The sequence below is a fragment of the Odocoileus virginianus genome, unplaced genomic scaffold, assembly GCF_023699985.2.
Source record: "Odocoileus virginianus isolate 20LAN1187 ecotype Illinois unplaced genomic scaffold, Ovbor_1.2 Unplaced_Contig_20, whole genome shotgun sequence".
NCBI classification, from domain to species: Eukaryota; Metazoa; Chordata; class Mammalia; order Artiodactyla; family Cervidae; genus Odocoileus; species Odocoileus virginianus.
The window spans coordinates 442,499-466,368 of record NW_027224337.1 but is presented as its reverse complement, the minus strand read 5'-3'; the positions used below and the strand labels follow the sequence as shown (position 1 = coordinate 466,368).

Genomic DNA, 23,870 nt, shown 5'->3' with positions numbered 1-23,870 from the left:
TATCAACAATTTTATGGCATACATCAGGGAAAATAAAGCTTTAGATCTTCAGTCAAAAGGGCTTGTTTATATTTTGCCCCCGATTTAGGTGAGTTTGCTTACTCAGGCAGCATAGACAAATGAAAATCTCAGTGGGAGCAGCTGGCCACTAACTATACCATCGTGGACAGATCAGAATGTATGGTCAAATCAGAGAGAGGTTGACTAGTAAGATGGAACAGGGCTTAAGTTATAACTCACTAATATCAGGTGCCCAACTGAAGCTTCTTATTCAGATGAATGAGTTAGAACAAAAAGTTAAGAATTTTAAACTAAATGAGGCCCCTATACTTTAAGTAATGATTGAGGAGAATAATTGTTCTCCATCCCAAGTCTCCTTTTTTTTTTTCTCCTTTGCTTGCAAACTATTTGTTCTTTCCTGTTGTACCATGTCTTGTACAATATTCAGATTGTGATAAACTCCCTTAAATTTTCTTTTTCTCTCTCCTCCTTTTCTTCTGTAATACTTTTATTTCTCTTTCTTTCCTTTTTGCTTGATTTTCCTCTTTTATGGCCTCAAAATTCCAGATTTAAGTGCAACCAAAGTGTTTATCACTATTCTAGGGTGCAATATTTTACTCTCAAAAACTGTGCTTAGCAATATGCTCCACTTGATACGCACAACTCTTTCTCCACAGAACATTCAGCACCACTTGCACAAAACCTCATACACAGTAGCCTCCAAACTCTTTGTGTGCTATGGTTATCTGGGGGCTTAGGGTATGTTTGGGTACATGAGGATAGTATTGATTGTATAAAAAATCTGTGCCTTTGATCATTTAACATAAAATATCCAAAGGTAAATAGATAAGCACAATTGTCTAGTATTTCTATAGATATTTATTGTTCCAAAGGAACTGGGGGAAAATACCAGACTAATATCAAACTTCTTTTCTGTTGACTGAAATGCCTTTGACTTCTGAGCTCAAATATAGAAATGATAAAGTTAAAATCTCTGATTATCCTGCAAAATAATTAAGCCATCTCTATGCCATTTTTAGAATTCTATAAAATTGCTTTGGAAATAGTTTAAAGTTAATTTGAAAGATGAGGTAGGTGTATGGTATTTTTCATTTCAAAGAGAAGTTTGTTATTCATGGATCCTGAGAGACAGAACTAAAGGGAAGAGTGAGAAAAGATTCTAGTTATAATTTTGGCTTAACTTTTCCAGCTCATTAAAACATAAAACCATACTGTTGGCAGAGTCTTGTGAAAAGGTCATGTGGAATGCTCACTTAACTTTGTATTCTCCTAGTTGTACTGTTTTGTTGTTCTATTTTCTTTATGTCTGTACATCTGCACACGTGTCTATATAGAAGTGGCCAAATGATTCTGGAGACTCTGCAAAAGCAAGATAACTTTCACTACTTTGGCATCCTCTTGTAATTTCTTTGTACTTCCTTTCCTTTGGAAATATTAATATATCATATTTTAAAGGAATTATGATTTAATTAAACTGAAATATGTGTGGGAGTTCTCTGTACCTAATATATTGGTTCTAGATCATATATTTGTGAGGTTGAATGTGGGAAAACTGGGTCTTTTTCACAAAGCCCCCTGAGCCTAGCCTCACAACTTTGTTACTAGGGCACGAGATGGAATTTGAAATGCCATCCACCCTTTTTTCCATGTCTTTACTTCTCTCCTTCTCTCTCATTTTCCTCTTTCTATGCTTTTCTCTCGCTCTTCGTCCTCATAAATACTGAGTAGAATATTCTTTCATCACCATTTATTTTATAATTATTTAAAAATTCCTCAATGATTCCAGCCTGCTGGCTCTAATTTAGTTGTAAGTCATAATTCAGAATTATACTGTTGCTGTTTTATTTATTTTCTGTGAAACCTATTTTGTGTTAACAATGTGGAAGATAGCATAATATTAATTGGGAATTCTTACTCAATGCCTCAGATATATTTCATTTATTGCATTTTATTTTTTCAGAGTTTAAAAGTTATGTTCTTGCTTTACTTTTTGCTATTGTTGCCTCCTATACACTCTCCCCACAATGTAAGCTTATTAACACTATTGTATTTAAACTTTAATGTTAATATTCTGAGATTTAAACAGTCTAGCTATACTATATATATATCCCTTATATATAAAATGAGGATAATAACATCTATGTCATAATTTTAAAGTAAAAATTCAATAATATATGTATGTTTTAAAATGGCAGTTTAGGTAAATTTCTTGATCTGTTTCCTAGTGTGTGGATATGATTTAAGTGAGAATATATGATGGGCAGAATTTACCAAATCCCAAAACAGAAGTCCAGAAGAGAGAAATTTTTCTGATTATCAGTTTACAATTTTTATTACATGCAAACACTTAAATTTTTTATTTTTTAAAAAAATTCATTTTAAATTTTAAAAAATATTCAGGTTTTGCTTCCAAGCATCAAAATTAATCTTGCAAAAGTACATGGAATTTTCAATGTAGTTCACAATTATTTTATCATACACTTGCTGTTTTTCAGTCACCAAATTGTGTCTGACTCTTCATGACGTCATAGACTTAGCATGTTAGGCTTCCCTGTCCTTATAACATTATATTAAAATATATTATCCATATTAGCAAATGATGAACATAATCTTAATCTAACATTTCTAACTCTTCCTCTGTTTGTAACCATTTCCTGATCTGATTCTATTTCTTCAGTTTTCTCTTGAATTATGCCCTTATTTTCTTCACTTTTCATTCAATATCATTGTTTCTTAATATCACATTTATTATTCCTCTTTCAGTTCTTTTATTATTCATATTTCCAGATGTCTAAATAAGGTGCTCTTCTCTTCATTGTCCCTGATGATTAATTATTGCTCTTTCAATGTTAAAATTAAGGGAAGTAGTTAGCTCAGACATCTTTGATTGGCTGAGTACATAGATTTTCTTCAAGTCTGTTTTCCTCTACTTATAAATCCTTTCCTCACATAGCCATCAAATATTATTCTGTGTACCTTTTAAGAACCTGTCTGAAATAAACTCAAAGGAGTACATTCCAGATTATGAGCAGCTCTAGTATTTGTATCTGCTCCCACTTCATTTGTGTTTACACTGACACAGTCAAAGGCATCCAAATAACTTCCTAGGAACAAAAATGTCAGAAATAAATTAACAGTCAAGGTGTTTTATTCCTCTAAAGTTATGCAAGTGCCACATAAATATTGAACAAAAAGGTTGACAAAGACCCTTGGAAATCAGCACATTCAGGAAAGTGTTTCTTGCTTCCCTGTACCACATATGACAGTTCACTTAGGTGCCTTCCTCAAACCTCTGGAGTTTCTCCAGGCTACCAGACCTTCTTTATTCTTTACTATATGCTCCCTCATGGTGTTTGGATCAAAGTGCATTCATCATCAAGCGTTTACTACAGGTTGTATATTCTACTATTTCATTCTGTGCACCCATTCCACAAGGTCTAGCTAAAGTTAAACTCCCTAGGAATACAATAGTTTCTTGTCAATTTTATTTTTTCTATCAAATTAGAGTTCTCAGATTACAAATTTTGTGATTGTTTCATAGATCTTATAAGAGAATATTGACAGGTGTTTTCTCTTGGCATCATGGTTATTGAGTTCTATGCTTTTTCTCTTCCTTTCGATATATTTCTTTATAATTATGCTAAATCCAGATTTTATGTATTAGATTTATCTTACATTCAAAATGTCTTTCTCTCTAAAAAACAGTTTGATCGCTTCTTCACAGATCTGCTTGGTCTTCACTCAATAGACAATTGCATTCAAGGTGGGAGGCAGCAGTAAATAGAGCTTGGCTATTAAAATGTGGATATGGTGAAGTAGGCTGTGTCCCCCAAAGTGATGAGTGAAGAAGGCTGGGACATAGGTGATGACAGCAGCACGTATGTGTGATATACAGGTGCTGAAGTCTTTGTGACGAGCATCTGCAGAGGATAGATTTCCTACAACACAGATAAGTATGGTGTAAGACATAAAAATGCAGAAAATATCAAACCCTCCAATCACCATGGCAACTATGAGACCATAGATGGCATTATTCTTGATGTTGCCACAGGATAGTGTGGCCAGAGACATATGCTCACAACAAGTTTGTGAGCATTCAACAACAAATGTGTTGAATGAGGTTGCCTTTGCAGTAGGGAAGACACTTGATCAGGAAAGTGAATGGTATCATAAGCAACACACTTCGAGTCAAGGTGACAAGGCCAACTTTGGTAATTATGGTGTTGGTGAGGATGGAAGAATATCATGTGTGTGTGTTAGTCGCTCAGTCATGTCTGACTCTTTGTGACCCCATGGACTGTAGCCTGCCAGGCTCCTCTGTCCGTGGGATTTTCCAGGCAAGAATACTGGAGTGGTTGCCATTTCCTTTTCCAGGGGATCTTCCTGACTCAAAGATCGAACCCGGGTCTCCCACGTTGCAGGCAAATTCTTTACTATCTGAGCTACCAGGAAGAATAACATAGAGAGTAGCAAATGGTCACAAAGCGACAGAGCCATAAGCAGGAGCATGCCAGACTCCATGCCTGTCATCATGTGGATGAAAAACATCTGCACAAGTCAGGCATTAAAGTCAAACTCTCTGAGACTGAGCCAAAAGATACACAACATACTGGGAACAAATGTAGTGTACCCACTAGCATCTGTAAGGGACAGGAAGGCTAGGAAGTAATACATGGGCCAATGAAGGGCCTCCTCATGGCAGATAAAATAGATAAGCCCACAGTTCCCTATGACAGCAATGATGTACATGAGTCAGAATGGCATTGAGATCCAGATGTGTGCAGGTTCCAGTCCAGGAATCCCATTGAAGATGATGTATCTTGGTTTCAGGCTGGAGCTTTTGATTCCATGCACAATGGTCAACTGCAAAGTATGTTACTTTTGATACCAATGAGTATGTCCAATAAAAGAAGATAGTAGTTTTTCAGTCAGAGTCAAAAGATGGATAAGTATTTGCACAATATAAAGTATTTTTAGAGGAAAAAATCATCTTTTTGTACCCTGACTGTGCTATTTGATCCTACTGAAGAGCCTTGAGTTTGCTACCAAATAAAAAGAATTCAAACAGTGCAAATATAGTAACAAAGACCTGGTCTTGCTTGGCTTTATACTCTTAACTCTTTCTATAAGTATCTATTCATATTCCTAGGCCATTCACTAGTCCTTGCTTTTGTCTCATCTACCAATTTCCAAATGATGGACTCAGTTTTAACAAAACTGATTCTCTTAAGTCATATAATTTCCCTTCTTCCAAGAAGTCCTTTCTGTTGTGTCCACTGGATTATGGTCAAATTTTGAAAGCACCTAATTATTGCACGTTTTCCAAGCTGAGCATGATCTCTCTATATTTCTTGATATTTGAAGTCAGAATAATCATGGACAAAATATTTGACTGGCCAAAAAGTTACAAAGATTTACAGCTTAAAAAGCAAAGCCATAGACATTTCTATTATATCTCTAATTGTTTCTTGCTGATAAAAGATTTTAGTTTATATTTAACTAATGGCCTTGTTAAACTCTAATTAACTCTCATGTTTTCTATTTATTCTCTTGAATCTATGTGTAGGTAAGCAGGGAATATATATGTATAAGTAATCATATGCTCATGTCTTTCTTGTGTGTTAGTTTTAGCCCCCAAATAGCTATGAAACATTATATTGGATAGGACCTAATATTTATTAATAAAGTTGTGTTTTGAAAAAGTTCAGTTCAGTTCAGTCACTCAGTCATGTCTGACTCATTGCAACCCCATGGACTGCAACATGCCAGGCTTCCCTGTTCTTCACCAACTCCTGGAGCTTGCTCAAACTCATGTCCATTGAGTTGGTGATGCCATCCAACCATCTTATCCTCTGTCGTCCCCTTCTCTTGCCTTCAATCTTTCCCAGCATCAGGGTCTTTTCCAATGAGTCAGTTCTTTGCATCAGGTGGCCAAAGTATTGGAGTTTCAGCTTCAGCATCAGTCCTTCCAGTGAATATTCAGGACTGATTTCCTTTAGGATGGACTGGTTTGATCTCCTTGCAGTCCAAGGGACTCTCAAGAGTCTTCTCCAACACCACAGTTCAAAAGCATAACTTGGGAAAGTTAGAGTTCCAGTTTTCTTCTGTACTCTGGGACACAGATACAGATTTTTTGATTAATATCAAAAGACTTCAGGAGCCTTCTTTTTTGAGAAAATTCTTCATTTATATTTTTAAACCTTCTTCTTTAGTCTCTTGATAACCACCTTGATTATATTGTATTTTATACTGTATATTTTTATCATTTAAAATATTTTATATATTTTCTGTTATATTGTAATCTTCCCCATATCACATACTTTTCCAAAATTCTGATCTTGATTGTGCTCTCTCTTGATCACTCTCTCTCTCCATGAGATTTAGCCTAGAGTTGTCTAGAAGTGCTTTTTTTTAACCATTACTTTAACTGGTGGAAAATTTTTTAAGTAATGCTATATAAATAATATCAATATATAAAACAGGATAAAAACAAATTTTTCTAGAAAGAAAAAAGGATTAGAACTGAAAATTTTAAAGCAATTTTCTCAACTGTAAGTTTTTTTAGCACTAAGAAAAACCATGGAGATTTTGACCACAGGCTGGGACATTTTCAACAAAATGTATAAGACTATCACAATTATGTTTAGTATTACTACCATTATTTGGCTCTTAAAATAAACAGAAGCAAAGCCATGCCTGCTGTTGCTGCTGCTGTTGAGTCACGTCAGTTGTGCCCGACTCTGTGCGACCCCATAGAGGGCAGCCCACCAGGCTCCCCCGTCCCTGGGATTCTCCAGGCAAGAACACTGGAGTGGGTTGCCATTTCCTTCTCCAATGCATGAAAGTGAAAAGTGAAAGTGAAGTTGCTCAGTCGTGTCCGACTCTTTGCGACCCCGTGGACTGCAGCCTACCAGGCTCCTCCATCCATGGGATTTTCCAGGCAAGAGTACTGGAGCGGGTTGCCATTGCCTTCTCCAAAAGCCATGTCTGGCCATCTCTTAAACCTCTATATTGGTTTCAGGTGTATAGCACAGTGATTCAGTATATTTACAGGTTGTACAGCATTAAACTTTATTGTAAGATGATGACTAGAATTCCCTGTGCTATATAAGATATACTTTGGTGAAAGTCTTACCATTTCCTAAGGAAGATTCCTCTGCCTTTGGAGAACAGAGAAATTTTTCTATTATTGAACAGAAATATGCTTGTTTGTAATACTATCTTTGGTCCTTGTCATATCAACATCACACAATCTTCTTTCTCTCATGCCTGGCTTACATTTAATTTTCCCCCCATTTCTACTTTCTCTTCATGGCAGTTGGCAAATCCCATTGGTTTCAGAAGACCAAAAGTAAGATAATTTAGTCTTCCTTATTCAACTACCCTATGATTCAAATCCCTCCTCTTTAGTAATGTCTGTGTATCACTTGGGTTTTCTTCTGAATCACTCAAACTCAGCCTGATGCCAAGTGTTTTAAAATCCTTATTCATGACTGATCTTGCTCAGAATGACTGTACTGCATTGGTTAGTAGCTTCTCTGGGCACTTTCCAAGCAAAGGGAAAATATTTGTTTAGAGCTTCACAGGTAGATACTCTTTAGGTCTCTAATGAGAGAGGAGGTAATTTTAGCTTTGTTGAAACTAAGTCTATATTTAGAATATATTTGAAAACAGGGCCGGGGGGAACCTCAAAAATTACCATCTAATTTTAACATTTTTTCTTTGGTAGGACATATGAACTGTGTCTAGTATTCACTGAATTATCTATAATTATATATGAGTTCCCAGAGTGCTTCAATTCCAGCCTTATAATTTTTGTCATAACTTTATCTACATGGTATGTATGGGGCTCAAAGTTTTCTCAAAATATTGAATAAACAATAATAATAATATTTTTAAGTCATTAAAAGTGGAAGTCACCGGTTAGAAGAAAATATATGGCAACATATGTAACTGAGAGAAGGTTCCCAAAATACATAAAGAAATCCTATATACCATATGAAAACAATATTCTAAAGTGAAATGGAAAAAAGTTTTAGCTTCCACCTGCCTCCTCAGAAAAAAGTATTCAATAACCAAGAATTTATGAAAATGTATTCCATTCTCATCATCACTAGGAAAATGCAAATTTAGATCCTATTGTTGTTACTCAGCCAGGTGTGTCCATCTCTTTGTGATTCCATGGACTGAAGCATGCCAGGCTTCTCTGTCCTTCACTATCTCCTGGAGTTTGCTCAAACTCATGCCCATTCAGTTGATGATGCCATCCAGCCATCTAAGCCACTGTCACCCGCTTGTCCTCCTGCCCTCAATCTTTCCCAACATCAGGGTCTTTTCCAGTGAGTTGACTCTTTGTATCAGGTGACCAAAGTATTGGAGCTTCAGCTTCAACATCAGTCCTTCCAATGAATATTCAGGGTTGATTTCCTTTAGGATTGACTGGTTTGATCTCTTTGCTGTCCAAGGGACTCTCAAGAATCTTCTCCAGCACCACAGTCAGAAAGGATCAATTCTTCAGCTCTCAGCCTTCTCTAAGGTCCAACTCTCACCTTTGTACATGACTCCTGGAAGAACCATCGCTTTGACTATATCAACCTTTGTCAGCAAAATGATGTGTCTGCTAATGAAATACCACAGTTCTGACAATATCAAGTGCTGGGGGAATAGAAAGTGACAAGAATTCTCATACTGCTGATGAGAGTTTAAACTAGTGCAACCACCTTGGAATATAGTTGATACTAAAAACTAAGCTAAAAATACCATATGATCCAGAAATTCCACTCTTTGGTTGTAAACCAAAGAAATACACAAATATTTGCTCCAAAAGATGTATACAAGAATATTCATAGCAGTATTATTCATAGGAGTTTACCAAAAAAGTCTTCAGGAGTACAATAAATAATTGTTGTATATTCATAAGTCACAATAATACTTAGGATTGAAAATGATCCAAATAATGCTTCACAAAACAATATGGATAATTTTAAATACAATCACTGTAATTTTTAAAGCTCAGAACTGCGCTCACTCTCTTCTGAAACTAGGAGTTGCAAGATAGTGCATAATAATTGCACAATCATAATTATTATTATTGCATAATAATAATTGCATAATAGTTGCAAAAATACATCTACACTTCTTTTTCATTCTGTCTCCCCCCATTTATTTCCTTTCCCTTCTCTCTCTCTTTATTCCTCTTCCCTCTTCTCATTTCTCTTTTACCATACCTATTTTCTCTTTTGTTTTCTTTACATGTAACCTATTCCCTGCCTGAATCTGAACTGAATTTTGTTTTTAATCATTACTGTAGTGCTAATATTTTTAAACTGTCTACTGTAATCTCTTGAAGTGCTTTTTGTTTGTGTGTTTTGAACTTTCATGTGTGCATCCATATTAACTTTAGATCCGTTAGTTTCTTTATGGCTTTGAATATTGTTTGTGTTCAGTAATTCTGATCACTGCTTCATTATCCCCAGGAATATTTATTTTATTCTTCATTCTCTGTCCTTTATCTTCACTCAGCATTATCACCTCACTATATTTATCTACTGTCTTCTATAACAACTTATAGTATTTTCTAATTCCTAATTTCTAATAATCACTAATTCAAAAGCATAGATTTTAATATTTGCAATTTATTTGCTTTCCTAATTAAACTTTCTTATTCTCATTTATCATTTTTGTTACTATCCCATTATTTTATTATCTTTCTGTCTGATCTGGCCATCCATTTTATCTCTGTCCTATGATTTTTCCTTCCATTTTCATAGATTATATAAAATTATTCCCATTTTTGAAAACTATAAAAATAGTCTTTTTAATCTAGCATTAAACATTTTATATACCCACAATAATCTTTTCATTGTCCTACATGCTATATCTTGTCTCTCCTTTATCAGGATATTATTGTAGGCTTAATATAATGATTGTCTGTGGTGGTATTGTTTTCCCTTTTTATTAATGTCTAACCAGAGTTAGATTTGTCTATTTTGAGTGTTTTTCAGCAAACATGCAACACTCATATATGTGTTTCTTTCACTCTTATCCTTGTACTTAGATATGGATGGAGGAACAAAGATCTCTTCAAGAAAATTAGAGATACCAAGGGAACATTTCACACAAATATGGGCACCAAAAAAGCACAGGCATAGTATGGACCTAACAGAAGCAGAAGATATTAAGAAGTGGGGGCAAGAATACACAGAAGAACTATACAAAAAAGATCTTCACGACCCAGATCAATATGGTCTGATCACTCACCTAGAGCCAGGCATCCTGGAATGTGAAGTCAAGTGGGTCTTAGGAAACATCATTATGAACAAAGCTAGTGGAGGTGATGGAATTCAAGTTGAGCGATTTCAAATCCTAAAAGATGATGCTGTGAAAATGCTGCACTCAATCTGCCAGCAAATTTGGAAAACTCAGCAGTGGCTACAGAACTGGAAAAGTTCAGTTTTTATTCTAATCCCAAAGAAAAGCAATGCAAAAGAATGCTCAAACTACTGCACAATTGCACTCATCTCACATCCTAGCAAAGTAATGCTCAAAATTCTTCAAGCAAGGCTTCAGCAGTACACGAACCATGAACCTCCAGATGTTCAAGCTGGATTTAGAAAAGGCAGAGGAACCAGAGACCAAATTGTCAACATCTGCTGGGTCATTGAAAAAGCAAGAGAGTTCCAGAAAAACATCTATTTCTGCTGTATTGACTATGCCAAAGCCTTTGACTGTGTGGATCACAATAAACTGTGGAAAATTCTGAAAGAGATGGGCATACCAGACCACCTGACCTGCCTCTGAGAAATCTGTATGCAGGTCAGGAAGCAATGGTTAGAACTGGACATGGAACAGACTGGTTCCAAATAGGGAAAGGAGTACATCAAGGCTGTATATTGTCACCTTGCTTATTTAACTTATATGCAGAGTACATCATAAGAAATGCTGGACTGGATGAAGCACAAGCTGGAATCAAGATTGCTGGGAGAAATATCAATAACCTCAGATATGCAGATGACATCACCCTTATGGCAGAAAGTGAAGAAGAACTAAGGAACCTCTTGATGAAAGTGAAAGAGGAGAGTGAAAAAGTTGGCTTAAAACTCAATATTCAGAAAACAAAGATCATGGCATCTGGTCCCATCACTTCATGGCAAATAGATGGAGAAACAGTGGAAACAGTGGCAGACTTTATTTTTTGGGGCTCCAAAATCACTGCAGATGGTGACTGCAGCCATGAAATAAAAAGACACTTACTCCTTGGAAGGAAAGTTATGACCAACCTAGATAGCATATTAAAAAGCAGAGACATTAAATTGCCAACAGAGGTCCATTTAGTCAAGTCTATGGTTTTTCCAGTGGTCATGTATGGATGTGAGAGTTGGACTATAAAGAAAGCTGAGTGCCGAAGATTTGATGCTTTTGAACTGTGGTATTGGAGAAGACAAGCAGAGGCTTACAATTCATTATGTTATTGACCTCACAGTAAACTCTCTCTGTTTCATCTTTAAGATATCATTGAGAAAACAGAGAACTTTGGTGAAAGATAAGAATGCACAGTACATTTTTTTCAGAGTTAAATCACAGTTATTAAATTTAAATTTCTTTCACAAGTGAAACAGCAATTTCCGTCAGCTGGCTCCAGACCATTGGTTTTTGTAGATTTATGTTTCAAGATCACTGTTCCTGTTTCCCATTCATATTTTTCTTTCCTGGAAACTGATGTTACTGAGACTTGAATTATAGGGAGAACTCATGTGGAGGGTGAGGTCACATGAAATTTACTTGGTATTTTGCAAAAAATATCATGGATTTGAATAAATTTGGGGTTGCTTAATAACCAAATATTTTGTTTTAAAAAAATTAACAAACAGAAATTTCAATTAAATACAGTTGCAAGTTCAGAAAGGGAAGCTTTCACATCTTAAGGTGAGACTAGAGCCCAAAAGGAAGAAAGACCTTTATTCTTTCAGGCAAGGATTGAGCCAGTAAAAAACCATGAAGGCTTGGTTCACACTGGCCCTCCCAACTTTCTTTCTCCTGCTGCAAAAAAGTTCTTTCCTTGATATGCCAGATATGCACGTCTCAGCAGGGTTTCAGAGCCCAGATTGCAATTCCCTGGTGATTGCAAATAGACCTATCTGTACTGGAAAAATATCTGTCAGTCTATTAGTTTCGGGTCAATAGTATGGATATTTCAAAAAATCTCTAGTCTGATTGCACTCAGTTTTGAAATATTTTTTATTATTTTTCCTGTGGACCTCATTGAGGTTTTCTTTTTGATCTAATATAATTTTTTTCAGAACATGAAGGAAAACATTGTTTACTTGGAAGAAAAGATCAGAGAGTGCAGTATCAAGGAAGTCAATAGCAGACAGATGGTGGAGAAGTACATTGGTCAATAATACAACTTGTTGAAAATTATTCCAATTAGACAAGATACTGCTGACTTTGATGACCCACACTTCACTGGAAACTTCCACCTGCAGTTGAAGCCAGATTATACTGGGGGGAAGAGATAGGAAGCAAGAAAGCAGAAATGATTAGTTCCAAAAATATTTATCAAAAATATGCATAAAAAAGAAAAGTCACAGGATCTCTGCTATTAGATGTAAAAGTCAGTAAGTTCAAACACATTGTGAACACAAGAAATAGAAAAAGTGAGTGATGGTCTGAGCTCCCATGAGCATATTTTGAGAACTTTGCTTGATCAGAAAAAGAAATTAGTAATAAACAAATACAATAATATGAACAAATAATGACAGTACATGTCAAAAGATTGGAATTTGTGATACTTTGCTTCTATAGTGATAGTGAGATAGTGTTAGTCATTCAATCATGTCCAATTCTCTGCGCCCGCATGGACAGTAGCCTGCCAGCCTCCTCTGTCCATGGAATTCTTCAGGCAGGAATACTGGAGTGCGTTGCCATGCCCTTCTCCAGGGGATCTTCCCTACCCAGAGATCGAACCCAGGTCTCCTGCATGGCAGGCAGATTCTTTATCATCTGAGCCACCAGGGAAGTCCAGTTTACTTCTAATACTTTCATTTTTCTTTATGGAATAGCAATTAATGGGATATGGAAGCCATGAGGAGCAGGAGGTATATAACAGATTTGGTATGATAAAAAATTTATTGCTATAAACCATGTAATAAGTAAAGCATAGTTATGTAATGAGATACCAGGTAAAATCTGAAATTGTGAGCAAATGGTGCTTGAAATCTGCCCATCCTTATACTTCCTTCAGAAGCGCTCCATACTGGGAGTACAGTAACACATGACACAGAGCACAGAATTGTTCAGAGTTGGTGTTGTAGGGCGCTAGTATGACAGTCATTTTGAAGGATAAAATAGAAATTTAGTTGAGGAACCATGCTGTTAAGAATTGTATACAGTTCTTAAAAATCTGTTAAGAACATTTCCATTTGAGGACTATAATTTAAATTAAAAAAAAAATCAAAATCAGTGCCACTCCCTGCAATGGCAATCTTCCTATAAAACAGTGTAATGATTCCCTTTCCTTTGAAAAATAGTGTTTGGCATATTTTATTGACTTCTAATATTTGCAAACTGTTTATTCCCATCTATGTAAAGTATCAGGATATTCATATTCATATTCAGGGGAATGGAACCTTTAAAAGCTCCTCTTAGTTTTTTGCCCTTGAGACTGGTGTGGGAAAATCTGTTAATTACAACAGGGAATTTTGTGTCTCTTCCACCTAACAGCATGAGATGGTGAACTGAGAGGCTGACAAGCAGACAATGAGTACTATCAATAAATTCACAATTAAAAATTAATTAATCAGCTAAATGTGTCAGGCTGATTGTCTAAAGCTATTCTTTTTGAAAAGCAGAAGACTTAGGTTGTACAGTAACAATTTCCAAGCCCAGTTTCAAAGATGCAATTAAGACCTTTCTACTACATTTTGTTAGCTAAAGATTAAATCAACTTGAAAGATTAAAATCAACTTGGGGCTTTTTTCCTTCTACATAAATGTATGAATGAATGGCTAAGACTTCCTATCCCAACTAGTTAGGGCAAGTGACTCCTAGGTTATTAGATACGAGTCAATGATCTCTGGAAGGACCTCTTAGTTATATGAATGCATAATAAAATTTAGAAACCTTTGTCCCAGAATGATTTCCAGGTCACTTGGACTTAGGTTGGATCCCTAGAGACTGAAGTCAGAAATTTATCTGTGAGATGAATATTCCAAGTTGAGAAACAGCTCTTCCTTACCTATGCTGTGCCCTCATCCATGAAGGTCTTACTGTTTTAGGAGTCTAGGTTTCAAGCCCTTGATCTGCCACTTGCTAAAACTGAGAGTATTGGCTAGTCCTTTTTCTCTTCCTGCCTTCAAGTTCTAATGGAGAAATATAGCATTAATGCAAAAGCACATAAGTCCCTTGTAGCTCTAATTTCTTTCACAGTATAATGTCCTATTATTTGATCTTTCTGAGAGTAATATACCATCTAAAATATGAGGCTAGAAATTCATGCCTGCAGAACTGGGAGAAGACCAGGTAGTGAGGAAAGTTCCGAAGACTATGCCGAAACTCCTCTAACCAAGTTCGGAAGAATCTCCCCATGTTATACTTCCTTGGATGAAAATTAACAATGATGAACCAACTTGACCTTCACTGTGATTTCTTATGCTTTAGAATGGTCTAGAAAATACTGTAACCCAACATAACCTTGTTTAAGTTATTCCAGTATCAAATATTCCAGTATCAAACACTAAGGACAGTTTAATCTTGAAAAGCTTATTACCATATGGACTAAGTCCCTTCTATACTCCTAGGTCACTCCAATGCCTTAAGCCCAGTTCCCTGCCCCTTTTGAAACACCCTGACAACCCTTTCCCGAATTTCTTTGGTCTTAACTCCGTATACCATAGGGTTAAGAGCAGGTGGAAAGAGCAGATACACATTGGCCAAAAGAATGTGAATGTGGAGTGGAACATGGTGGCCAAAGCGATGGGTAAAAAAAGAGAAGAGGGCAGGTGTATAAGAGATTAGGATGACACAGACATGAGAACCACAGGTCCCTAGGGCCTTGGACCGAGCTTCATGAGATGAGAGGCAAAGGACAGCTCGTGCAATGAGGGAATAGAAAAGACCAATGCAAAACAAGTCCACACCAATGACCAGAAGTGCTGCCGTCAGCCCATAAACACGATTAGGCCTGGTGTCTCCACAGGCTAGCTTCACTACAGCCATGTGCTCGCAGTAGGTGTGCGGGATCACATGGCTTTGGCAGAAGCTCAAGCGCTGAATGAGGAAGGGGCACGGGAGCATGAGAATGGAACCTCGCACCATAGCTGCCACCCCAATGCGGGCAATGATGGTGTCAGTGAGGACAGTGGTATAGCGGAGTGGGTGGCAAATGGCCACGTAACGATCAAAGGCCATGGCCAGCAACACAGTGGATTCCATCATGCAGAAAGCATGAATGAAGAACATCTGCGCCAGGCATGCAGAGGCAGATATGTGTCCGGCTCCACACCAGAGGATGGCCAGGAGCTTGGGGACTGTGGAGAAAGAGGCAGCCAAGTCGACGGTGGAGAGCATACACAGGAACAAGTACATGGGCTTGTGCAGGGCCGGCTCGGTGGCAATGACCGCCAGGATGGTTGTGTTACCCACAACTGTGGCTGCGCCCAGGAGGCACACAGGGAGTGAAAGCCACAGGTGGAACTGCTCCAGACCCGGGATGCCCGTGAGGACGAAAACAGAAGAGTCCAGGGAAGTGTGGTTAGGAGACTCCATGGTCTGGCCAAGACGACCGGGCATCTTCTCGGGTCAGAAACCCTCACACAGTATGACACCACCTAAGGAGACAACACAGAACAGGGATATGAATAAGCTAGACTCGCATTTCTCTTTCTTACTCCACATTTCTATTTAACAGAATCCAAGAGAATAAACTCTCTTATTCCTTAATAGACCAGATGCCACATGTGTGTAGTCACAGGATAAGAAAAATCAGGGAAGAAACTGTTTTATTTTGGACTTCACAGAATATCCTTCCTTACAATGTGGATGAATTTAAGAGATATCAGATAGCCCAAATGTGTAAGATCAACTGTTGTTGTTTGTTCTCATAAACATAGGGATTAAGAGGAGAGGATGTTGGTGACAAGCACAACTCTTGTCAACAAGTCAAGACCAATAAACTACATGACCTCCACAGACGGTGTATGAATATGGCTTATTCCATTAGGTTTTTATGTAGAGTATTGTTGGACACACTGTCCCATGAACTTATATCAGGGGGCAGAGACAGCAAAGACCTAATGTTCTGATCTATTTAACTTAGGATCTTTTCATTCCTAAATTAAAACTCACTGAGGTAAAAGCTTTTACTGTTCCAAAAATGTGAACATTATCTATGTTCTTTGAACTCTCTAGCTCTCCACCAAATATTCAAGTGACAGTATATTCTAGATATTTTTTTTTTGTTTGCCTTCTCTTATTTTTTAAAAGAGGCAGGAATATTTTAGAGATACAGAATCAGAATTTTTAAAGCTGGAAGGTATGCTCACACACACACACAAAAAAGAGCTTGGGGCCCATATAACTGGGAACAAATCTCTTACTGATAGTATTGCCTTGGACAAGCCAATTTTCCTCTAAGACCAGATTTCCATTTCTGTCTGGAATATGGTAATAATACTTTGTAAGGATGTTGAAATGTAAAGAACACCACCTTGTGCAGTGTGTGGCTCATAGAAGGTGTTCAGTAAACAATGTCATTTGCTATTACCATTGCTTTCATATTAATAGGTCAGTGACCTCATAACCTAACACAATTTCCTTAACCTGCTATTTATTAGAATCTAATCTTGCAGAGAAGGCAATGGCACCCCACTCCAGTACTCTTGCCTGGAGAATCCCATGGACGGAGGAGCCTGGTGGGCTGCCGTCTATGGGGTCGCACAGAGTCGGACACGACTGAAGCGACTCAGCAGCAGCAGCAGCAGCAGCACCACTCTGATCTCAGCTACACTATATGTCCTCAGCTCTTACTTTTTTGACACAGATTTGCTCACTGAGCCAGTGTGAAGCGCTCAACATGGACAGCGGGGCAGGAGTCAGATTGTGAAAGCAGAAAAGCTCTGCTCACAGCACCTCCCCAACCACTTAGTTTATGCCAGACATCCCTTTGGCTTTCAGGCTCTCACAATTTCACTCACCCTTAGCCCGGACGCTTAATTTGAGGACTGCTCTCTGAGTTTCCTTCTACTTCTTAAGTCAATGACTTCGTGTCTTATGACTTTTTTCCTGTAGAAGTTGGACTTATCACGTATTACTCAGATCACCTGACTAGACTGGCTCATAATGTGATTGATGCAAGTGAACATGACCTGTTGTTCCTGTAGTTTACTTCTAAGGAATCCCTATCTTTATGCATACCACCACCTTCATACATCATGTCCTCTTATCACATCACCCTCTCCCACTATCATCTCATCCAGCTCACAGGAATAAACCCCTTTCACACCATCTCTTACATAAAATATTTTATGATATTGATAAATATTTGGGACCATTCTTACACTTCAGTTTGAACCTGGCCTTCTGACAAAATTGCTAATCCAATTCTGATTGTGACATTAAAGCCAATGCCCTCGGTGATATAAAAGTTCCAACATCACCATTTGGTGAAAGGTAGGTTGGAGAAAACTTTCCACGCCTGAAACTACAGCACAAATCAAAGCCTGTCACTCTGTCTGTTTAAGAGCACAGCTAAACCGGGATAGCTCTGGCAACTGCAAGACCATGAAACATGAAAGAAGTCAGTGGCATCAATAAGGTTCTGCTGATCCCCTTGCCCAATATACTGCTGTTAACCTCTGCAGAGTGTCACTACACACACATTCCTCTCAAGTGCTTAGTGAGTAATTAGTTTCTTAGTAAAGGTCTTGAATTTACTTCATAATGCCTCCTATTTCTCTGGTTTGCCTAATACATCACTTGCCACTTGCTCTGTTGAAGGCTCCCCCACTCAGCTCCCCTTTCCAACTAGATGGCTTAATGCCAAATTAAAACTTCCATTTTAGGAAATCTGCTGAACAAACTCCAAATTAGATTACACAGAGTTGTTATATAGCAAAATCCCCTTTTCATACCTCTAAATCTCACTTTCTCTTCTTTGAAATAAATTTTCCATCACCATCTACACAGAAAGATTTTTCTTGAGGGCTAAGAAACATCTTTTCTAGAATCTTTCTCTAGCCCAAACTCACATAACTGCAGGGTAGCAGAGAAGAGAATGCAGGACATTGTAGAAATATTCTCCGAAGATGGAAAGAACATTACTAGTCTCCCACCTTCAACTATCTGAATACTGAGCTCAGATGTTGTTATACTGATGAAAACCATCTCACAGTCCCACTTGGGAATAAGGTGAATTGCATTGTGTTCATGGCCAAAGCCATCTAGGGAACATTTGTGTTTCCTAGGAAACTGAACATCCAAGCTTTTCTTTTCCAGATTATCAGGTCAGATTATAGAGGTGAAGCTAGAGTTTTTTGTTAAAGAGTCAGCGAAAAAGTATTTATAGTCTGTATCCTTGGAATTCTTTCTCCATTTTTGTTTTGTTTTCTTTCTAATTCTCCACCTCCCAGAGATGGGACTGTTTATCTAAGGGCACCTAACATTTTAAAGCAATGCAGGTACAAGTGCTTTGGTTATCTGACCTGGATCCCTGTTTCCAATGCAGCTCCATTTTCCAAGGATCCCAGGATGGATATGCTTTCATCTTCCTGTTTATCTCAGATTCATTCTGCGTTGTTTACTTTTTCCTGAGACTACACTGTTATAGAGGATTTACTGCACATGTCCCCAGACTGGCCACTGTTAAACAGTTGCACAGTGATTGGTTTTGCTAGACACTTGCCTTTTTTTTTTTTTTTTAAACCTGCACATGATGTAGCAAGCTGGTAAAGGCATTCAATAGGAAATTATACTGGTATGTAGGAGATGTGAATGCTAAAGGCGGTTTTTCACCATATGAAGTAATTATATTAAGAAATCTTATACATGAACATGTCTTAAATAAATGGGTTGCTGTATTTTAGGATTATAAACATTTTTCATTATTGGAAAGTGTAATGAGGACCTTCTGTAGAATCGTTTAGAACCAAAACCACCAGGACACAATTTTTATAGTGTCTGTATATTTGTGATGCAAGGTCTTGTAAAGGTTTTTACTGAAAACTACCATTAACCAGTCTTTCTTACTGACAATAAATTATTAATAAAATACTTCAGCTTTGCAAAAAAAAAAAAAAGAAGTCTTATACATTAAACATTACTAAACCTCTATCTCCTGTTGTTCCTTGCTGAGAGTTTATCAACTGTATTAATCTCAATGAGGGCTTCCCAGGTGGCTCAGTGGTAAAGGATCCATCTGCCAATGCAGGAGATGCCAGTTCAACCCCTGAGTCAGGAATATCTACTGATGGAGGGAATGGCAACCCACTCCAGTGTTCTTGCCTGGAAAATCCAATGGACTGAAGAGCCTGGCAGGCTGTAGTCCATGAGGTTGCAAAAGAGTTAGACAGGATTTAGTGACTACGCAACAAATCTCAGTAAACTGTACTGTTAGAGGGCTCCCTTGCATTAAAACCACGGTCCTATTTTCTCTAGGTATAATTCACTCTTGGTAACAATACTCTCATATTTACTTATTTAATATAGCTTTACCACTCATAGAGTTTACCATGCATCCCAAGACTCTTGAAAAAATGCCTTAAACTCCTATTCCCAGTAAACCAGCCCCAGACATCATCTAGGGCCTTATATTATGTGGGGATATTCCAAGAATTCTCTGTAGAATTATGGTCTCTATCCATAATTTACTGCAAGATTTGGTCTCATCACCATTCTAAATGTTTCTCCTCTAGTCTCACCATATTCAAACAGATCAGTTTTCATTTATGGACACTTCCCACAACTAGATAGATCTATGTTCAATCAACTGCATGCATGCTCTTGATCCTAGTTCAGGAGAGTCTCTCCAAAGTCAACAGTTTTCAAACTTAGTGTTCTTCAGCATTACCTGTAGCTCTTGTTAAGGCACATGTTGCCAGTCCATACCCCCAGAATTTCTGATTCACAAAATTTGGAGCAGCGTCCTAACATGTGCCTTTCTTAGGACTTCCCAATTAATGCAAATGTCACTGTTAAAAGAATCACAGTTTAAGAAACACTGTTCTAAGAAAATGAACATTAAAAAAAAATCTTTTGATTGGATTTTCTTTACCAAGTTGCTAATGTAGCTACCACAAACACCTTTAACATGTTACCTTAAAAACCTAGAGCAGAGCAAGCTTGTAGCAACTTTTCTTTCCTGAAACCTGCCCTGAATATTCTCATCTGTCTACAGCTAAAAGTGCTTTAGAGAAATTTTCAATACATTTCACTCTTTTTGGTTAAATGAAAAATAAAAAGTAAAACAAGGGAAAAAATAAAGGTTTGCAATGTCCCTGTTCCCCCGAACCAAGTCTAGCTCTCAGCAAGATACAGGAAAATCCTGGGTGGTGCATTCTATGGAGCTTACAGTAGTGCTATCATGTGTCAGCCTGGACAGTCTAAACTACAGTTTGAGAGCGGGAAATTGCCCCTTCTATTCCTCTTGAGTTCTTATGGCCAGATGAATAATAAAATTGGCACATAAATATTAGCAGGAGAAAAGGAAACAAATTTAATCCATGTACATTGAGGTTTTCTACAAGCAAAACTTAATAAATGCAAAGCAGGTAGTTTTTATACATTTAGAGAAGCAAACTATAAATCTGTGAGGAATTGATAAGACAAAGAAATTGAAATAATTAATGAGGAATCTAAACAGAGTGTGGGCTTGAGGTAGTAGATTAGAAAAGGAGTAATATTTCTTTATACAGGTTTCTTGGCCCCAGTATCCTCTCTGGTGAGGAGGTTGTCATTCTGACATGAGAAACTTATTATTTGCTTACATGGAGGGAGAGAGGAAGTTTAAAGTGTATCTCTTTCTTTTTGAGATTCGTCTTTATTATTTTTAATTTATTTATTTTAATTGGAGGCTAATTACTTTACAAGAATACACAGGAGAACTGTACAAAAAAGATCTTCATGACCCAGATAATCACGATAGTGTGATCACTCACCTAGAGCCAGACATCCTGGAATATGAAGTCAGGTGGGCCTTAGAAAGCATCACTATGAACAAAGATAGTGGAGGTGATGGAATTCCAGTTGAGCTATTTCAAATCCTGAAAGATGATGCTGTTAAAGTGCTGCACTCAATATGCCAGCAAATTTGGAAAACTCAGCAGTGGCCACAGGACTGGAAAAGGTCAGTTTTCATTCCAATCCCAAAGAAAGGCAATCCCAAAGAATGCTCAAACTACCGCACAATTGCACTCATCTCACACGCTAGTAAAGTAATGCTCAAAATTCTCCAAGCCAGGCTTCAGCAATACGTGAACCGTGAACTTCCAGATGTTCAAGCCGTTTTTAGAAAAGGCCGAGGAACCAGAGATCGAATTTCCAACATCTGCTGGATCATCAAAAAAGCAAGAGAATTCCAGAAAAACATCTATTTCTGCTTTATTGACTACGTCAAAGCCTTTGACTGTGTGGATCACAATAAACTGTGGAAAATTCTGAAAGAGATGGGAATACCAGACCACCTGACCCACCTCTTGAGAAATCTGTACACAGGTCAGGAAGCAGTGATTAGAGCTGGACATGGAACAACAGACTGGTTCCAAATAGGAAAAGGAGTACGTCAAGGCTGTATATTGTCACCCTACTTATTTAACTTATATGCAGAGTACATCATGAGAAATGCTGGACTGGAGGAAGCACAAGCTGGAATCAAGATTGCTGGGAGAAATACCAGTAACCTCAGATATGCAGATGACACCACCCTTATGGCAGAAAGTGAAGAGGAACTAAAAAGCCTCTTGATGAAAGTGAAAGAGGAGAATGAAAAAGTTGGCTGTAAAGCTCAACATTCAGAAAACTAAGATCATGGCATCTGGTCCCATCACTTCATGGGAAATAGATGGGGAAACAGTGGAAGCAGTGTCAGACTTTATTTTTTGGGCTCCAAAATCACTGCAGATGGTGATTGCAGCCATGAAATTAAAAGACACTTACTCCTTGGAAGGAAAGTTATGACCAACCTAGATAGCATATTAAAAAGCAGAGACATTACTTTGCCAACAAATGTCCATCTAGTCAAGGCTATGGTTTTTCCAGTGGTCATGTATGATGTGAGAGTTGGACTGTGAAGAAAGCTGAGTGCTAAAGAATTGATGCTTTTGAACTGTGGTGTTGGAGAAGACTCTTGAGAGTCCCTTGGACTGCAAGGAGATCCAACCAGTCCATCCTAAAGGAGATCAGTCCTGATTGTTCATTGGAAGGACTGATGCTGAAGCTCCAGTACTTTGGCCACCTCATGCGAAGAGTTGACTCATTGGAAAAGACCCTGATTCTGGGAGGGATTGGGGGCAGAAGGAGAGGGGGACAACAGAAGATGAGATGGCTGGATGGCATCACCGACTCAATGGACATGATTGAGTAAACTCCAGGAGTTGGTGAAGGACAGGGATGCCTGGTGTGCTGGGATTCATGGGATCACAAAGAGTCAGATGTGACTGAGCAACTGAACTGAACTAAACTGAGTTACTTTACAATATTGTGATGGTTTTTGCCATATATCAACATGAATCAGCCATGGGTGTACATGTGTCCTCCCATCCTGAACCCCCCTCCCACCTCCCTCCCCACCCCATCCCTCTGGGTTGTCCCAGAGCACCAGCTTTGAGTGCCCTGCTTCATGCATCAAACTTGCACTGGTCATCTATTTTACATATGGTAATATACATGTTTCAATGCTATTCTCTCATATCATCCCACCCTCACCTTCTCCCACAGAGTCCAAAAGTCTGTTCTTACATTGTGTATCTTGCTGTCTTGCATAAGGTTCATTGTTACCATCTTTCTAAATTCCATATATATTCATTAATATACTGTATTGGTGTTTCTCTTTCTGACTTATTTCACTCTATATAATAGGCTCCAGTTTCATCCACCTCATTAGAACTGACTCAAATACATCTTTTTTATAGCTGAGTAATATTCCATTGTATATATGTACCACAACTTCCTTATCCATTCATCTGCCGATGGACATCTAGGTTGCTTCCATGTCCTAGCTGTTGTAAACAGTGCTTCAGTGAACTTTGAGTTACATGTATCTCTTTCAATTCTGGTTTCCTCAGTGTGTATGCCCAGCAGGGGGGTTACTGGGTCATATGGAAGTTCTATTTCCAGTTTTTTAAGGAATCCCACACTGTTCTCCATAGTGGCTGTTCTAGTTTGCATTCCCACCAACAGTGTAAGAGGGTTCCCTTTTCTCCACATCCTCTCCAGCATTTATTATTTGTAGACATTTTGATGGCAGTCATTCTGACCAGCATGAGATGGTACCTCATTGTGGTTTTGATTTGCATTTCTCTGATGATTATGATGTTGAACATCTTTTCATGTGTTTGTTAGCTGTCTGTATGTTTTCTTTGGAGAAATGTCTGTTTAGTTCTTCAACCCATTTTTTTTATTTCATTGTTTATTTTTCTGGAATTGAGCTGCATAAGCTGCTTATATATTTTGGAGATTAATTCTTTGTCATTTGTTTAGTTTGCTATTATTTTCTCCCATTCTGAAGGCTGCCTTTTCACCTTGCTTATAGTTTCCTTCATTATGCAAAAGCTTTTAAGTTTAATCAGGTCTGATTTGTTTATTTTTGTTTTTATTTCCATTTCTCTGGGAGGTGGGCCATTAAAGTTGAGAAAGTCAGT

At 37.8% G+C, this 23,870-nt stretch overlaps 1 protein-coding gene and 1 pseudogene across 1 annotated transcript; both read right to left on the bottom strand.

The window, feature by feature from the left end:
* Window positions 1–3,687: 3,687 nt before the first annotated feature.
* On the bottom strand, window positions 3,688–7,353 carry LOC139034036 (olfactory receptor 52N2-like; annotated as a pseudogene).
* A 7,467-nt stretch (window positions 7,354–14,820) lies between these two features.
* Window positions 14,821–15,786, bottom strand: LOC110149217 (olfactory receptor 52P1). The gene has a single exon (XM_020911604.2). The coding sequence runs from the start codon at window positions 15,784–15,786 to the stop codon at window positions 14,821–14,823; it is 966 nt and encodes a 321-aa protein (XP_020767263.2).
* Window positions 15,787–23,870: the final 8,084 nt, after the last annotated feature.

Excerpts from the sequence above, each read along its gene's own strand:
- LOC110149217 (XM_020911604.2), bottom strand. The coding sequence starts at position 15,786 with ATGGAGTCTCCTAACCACACTTCCCTGGACTCTTCTGTTTTCGTCCTC.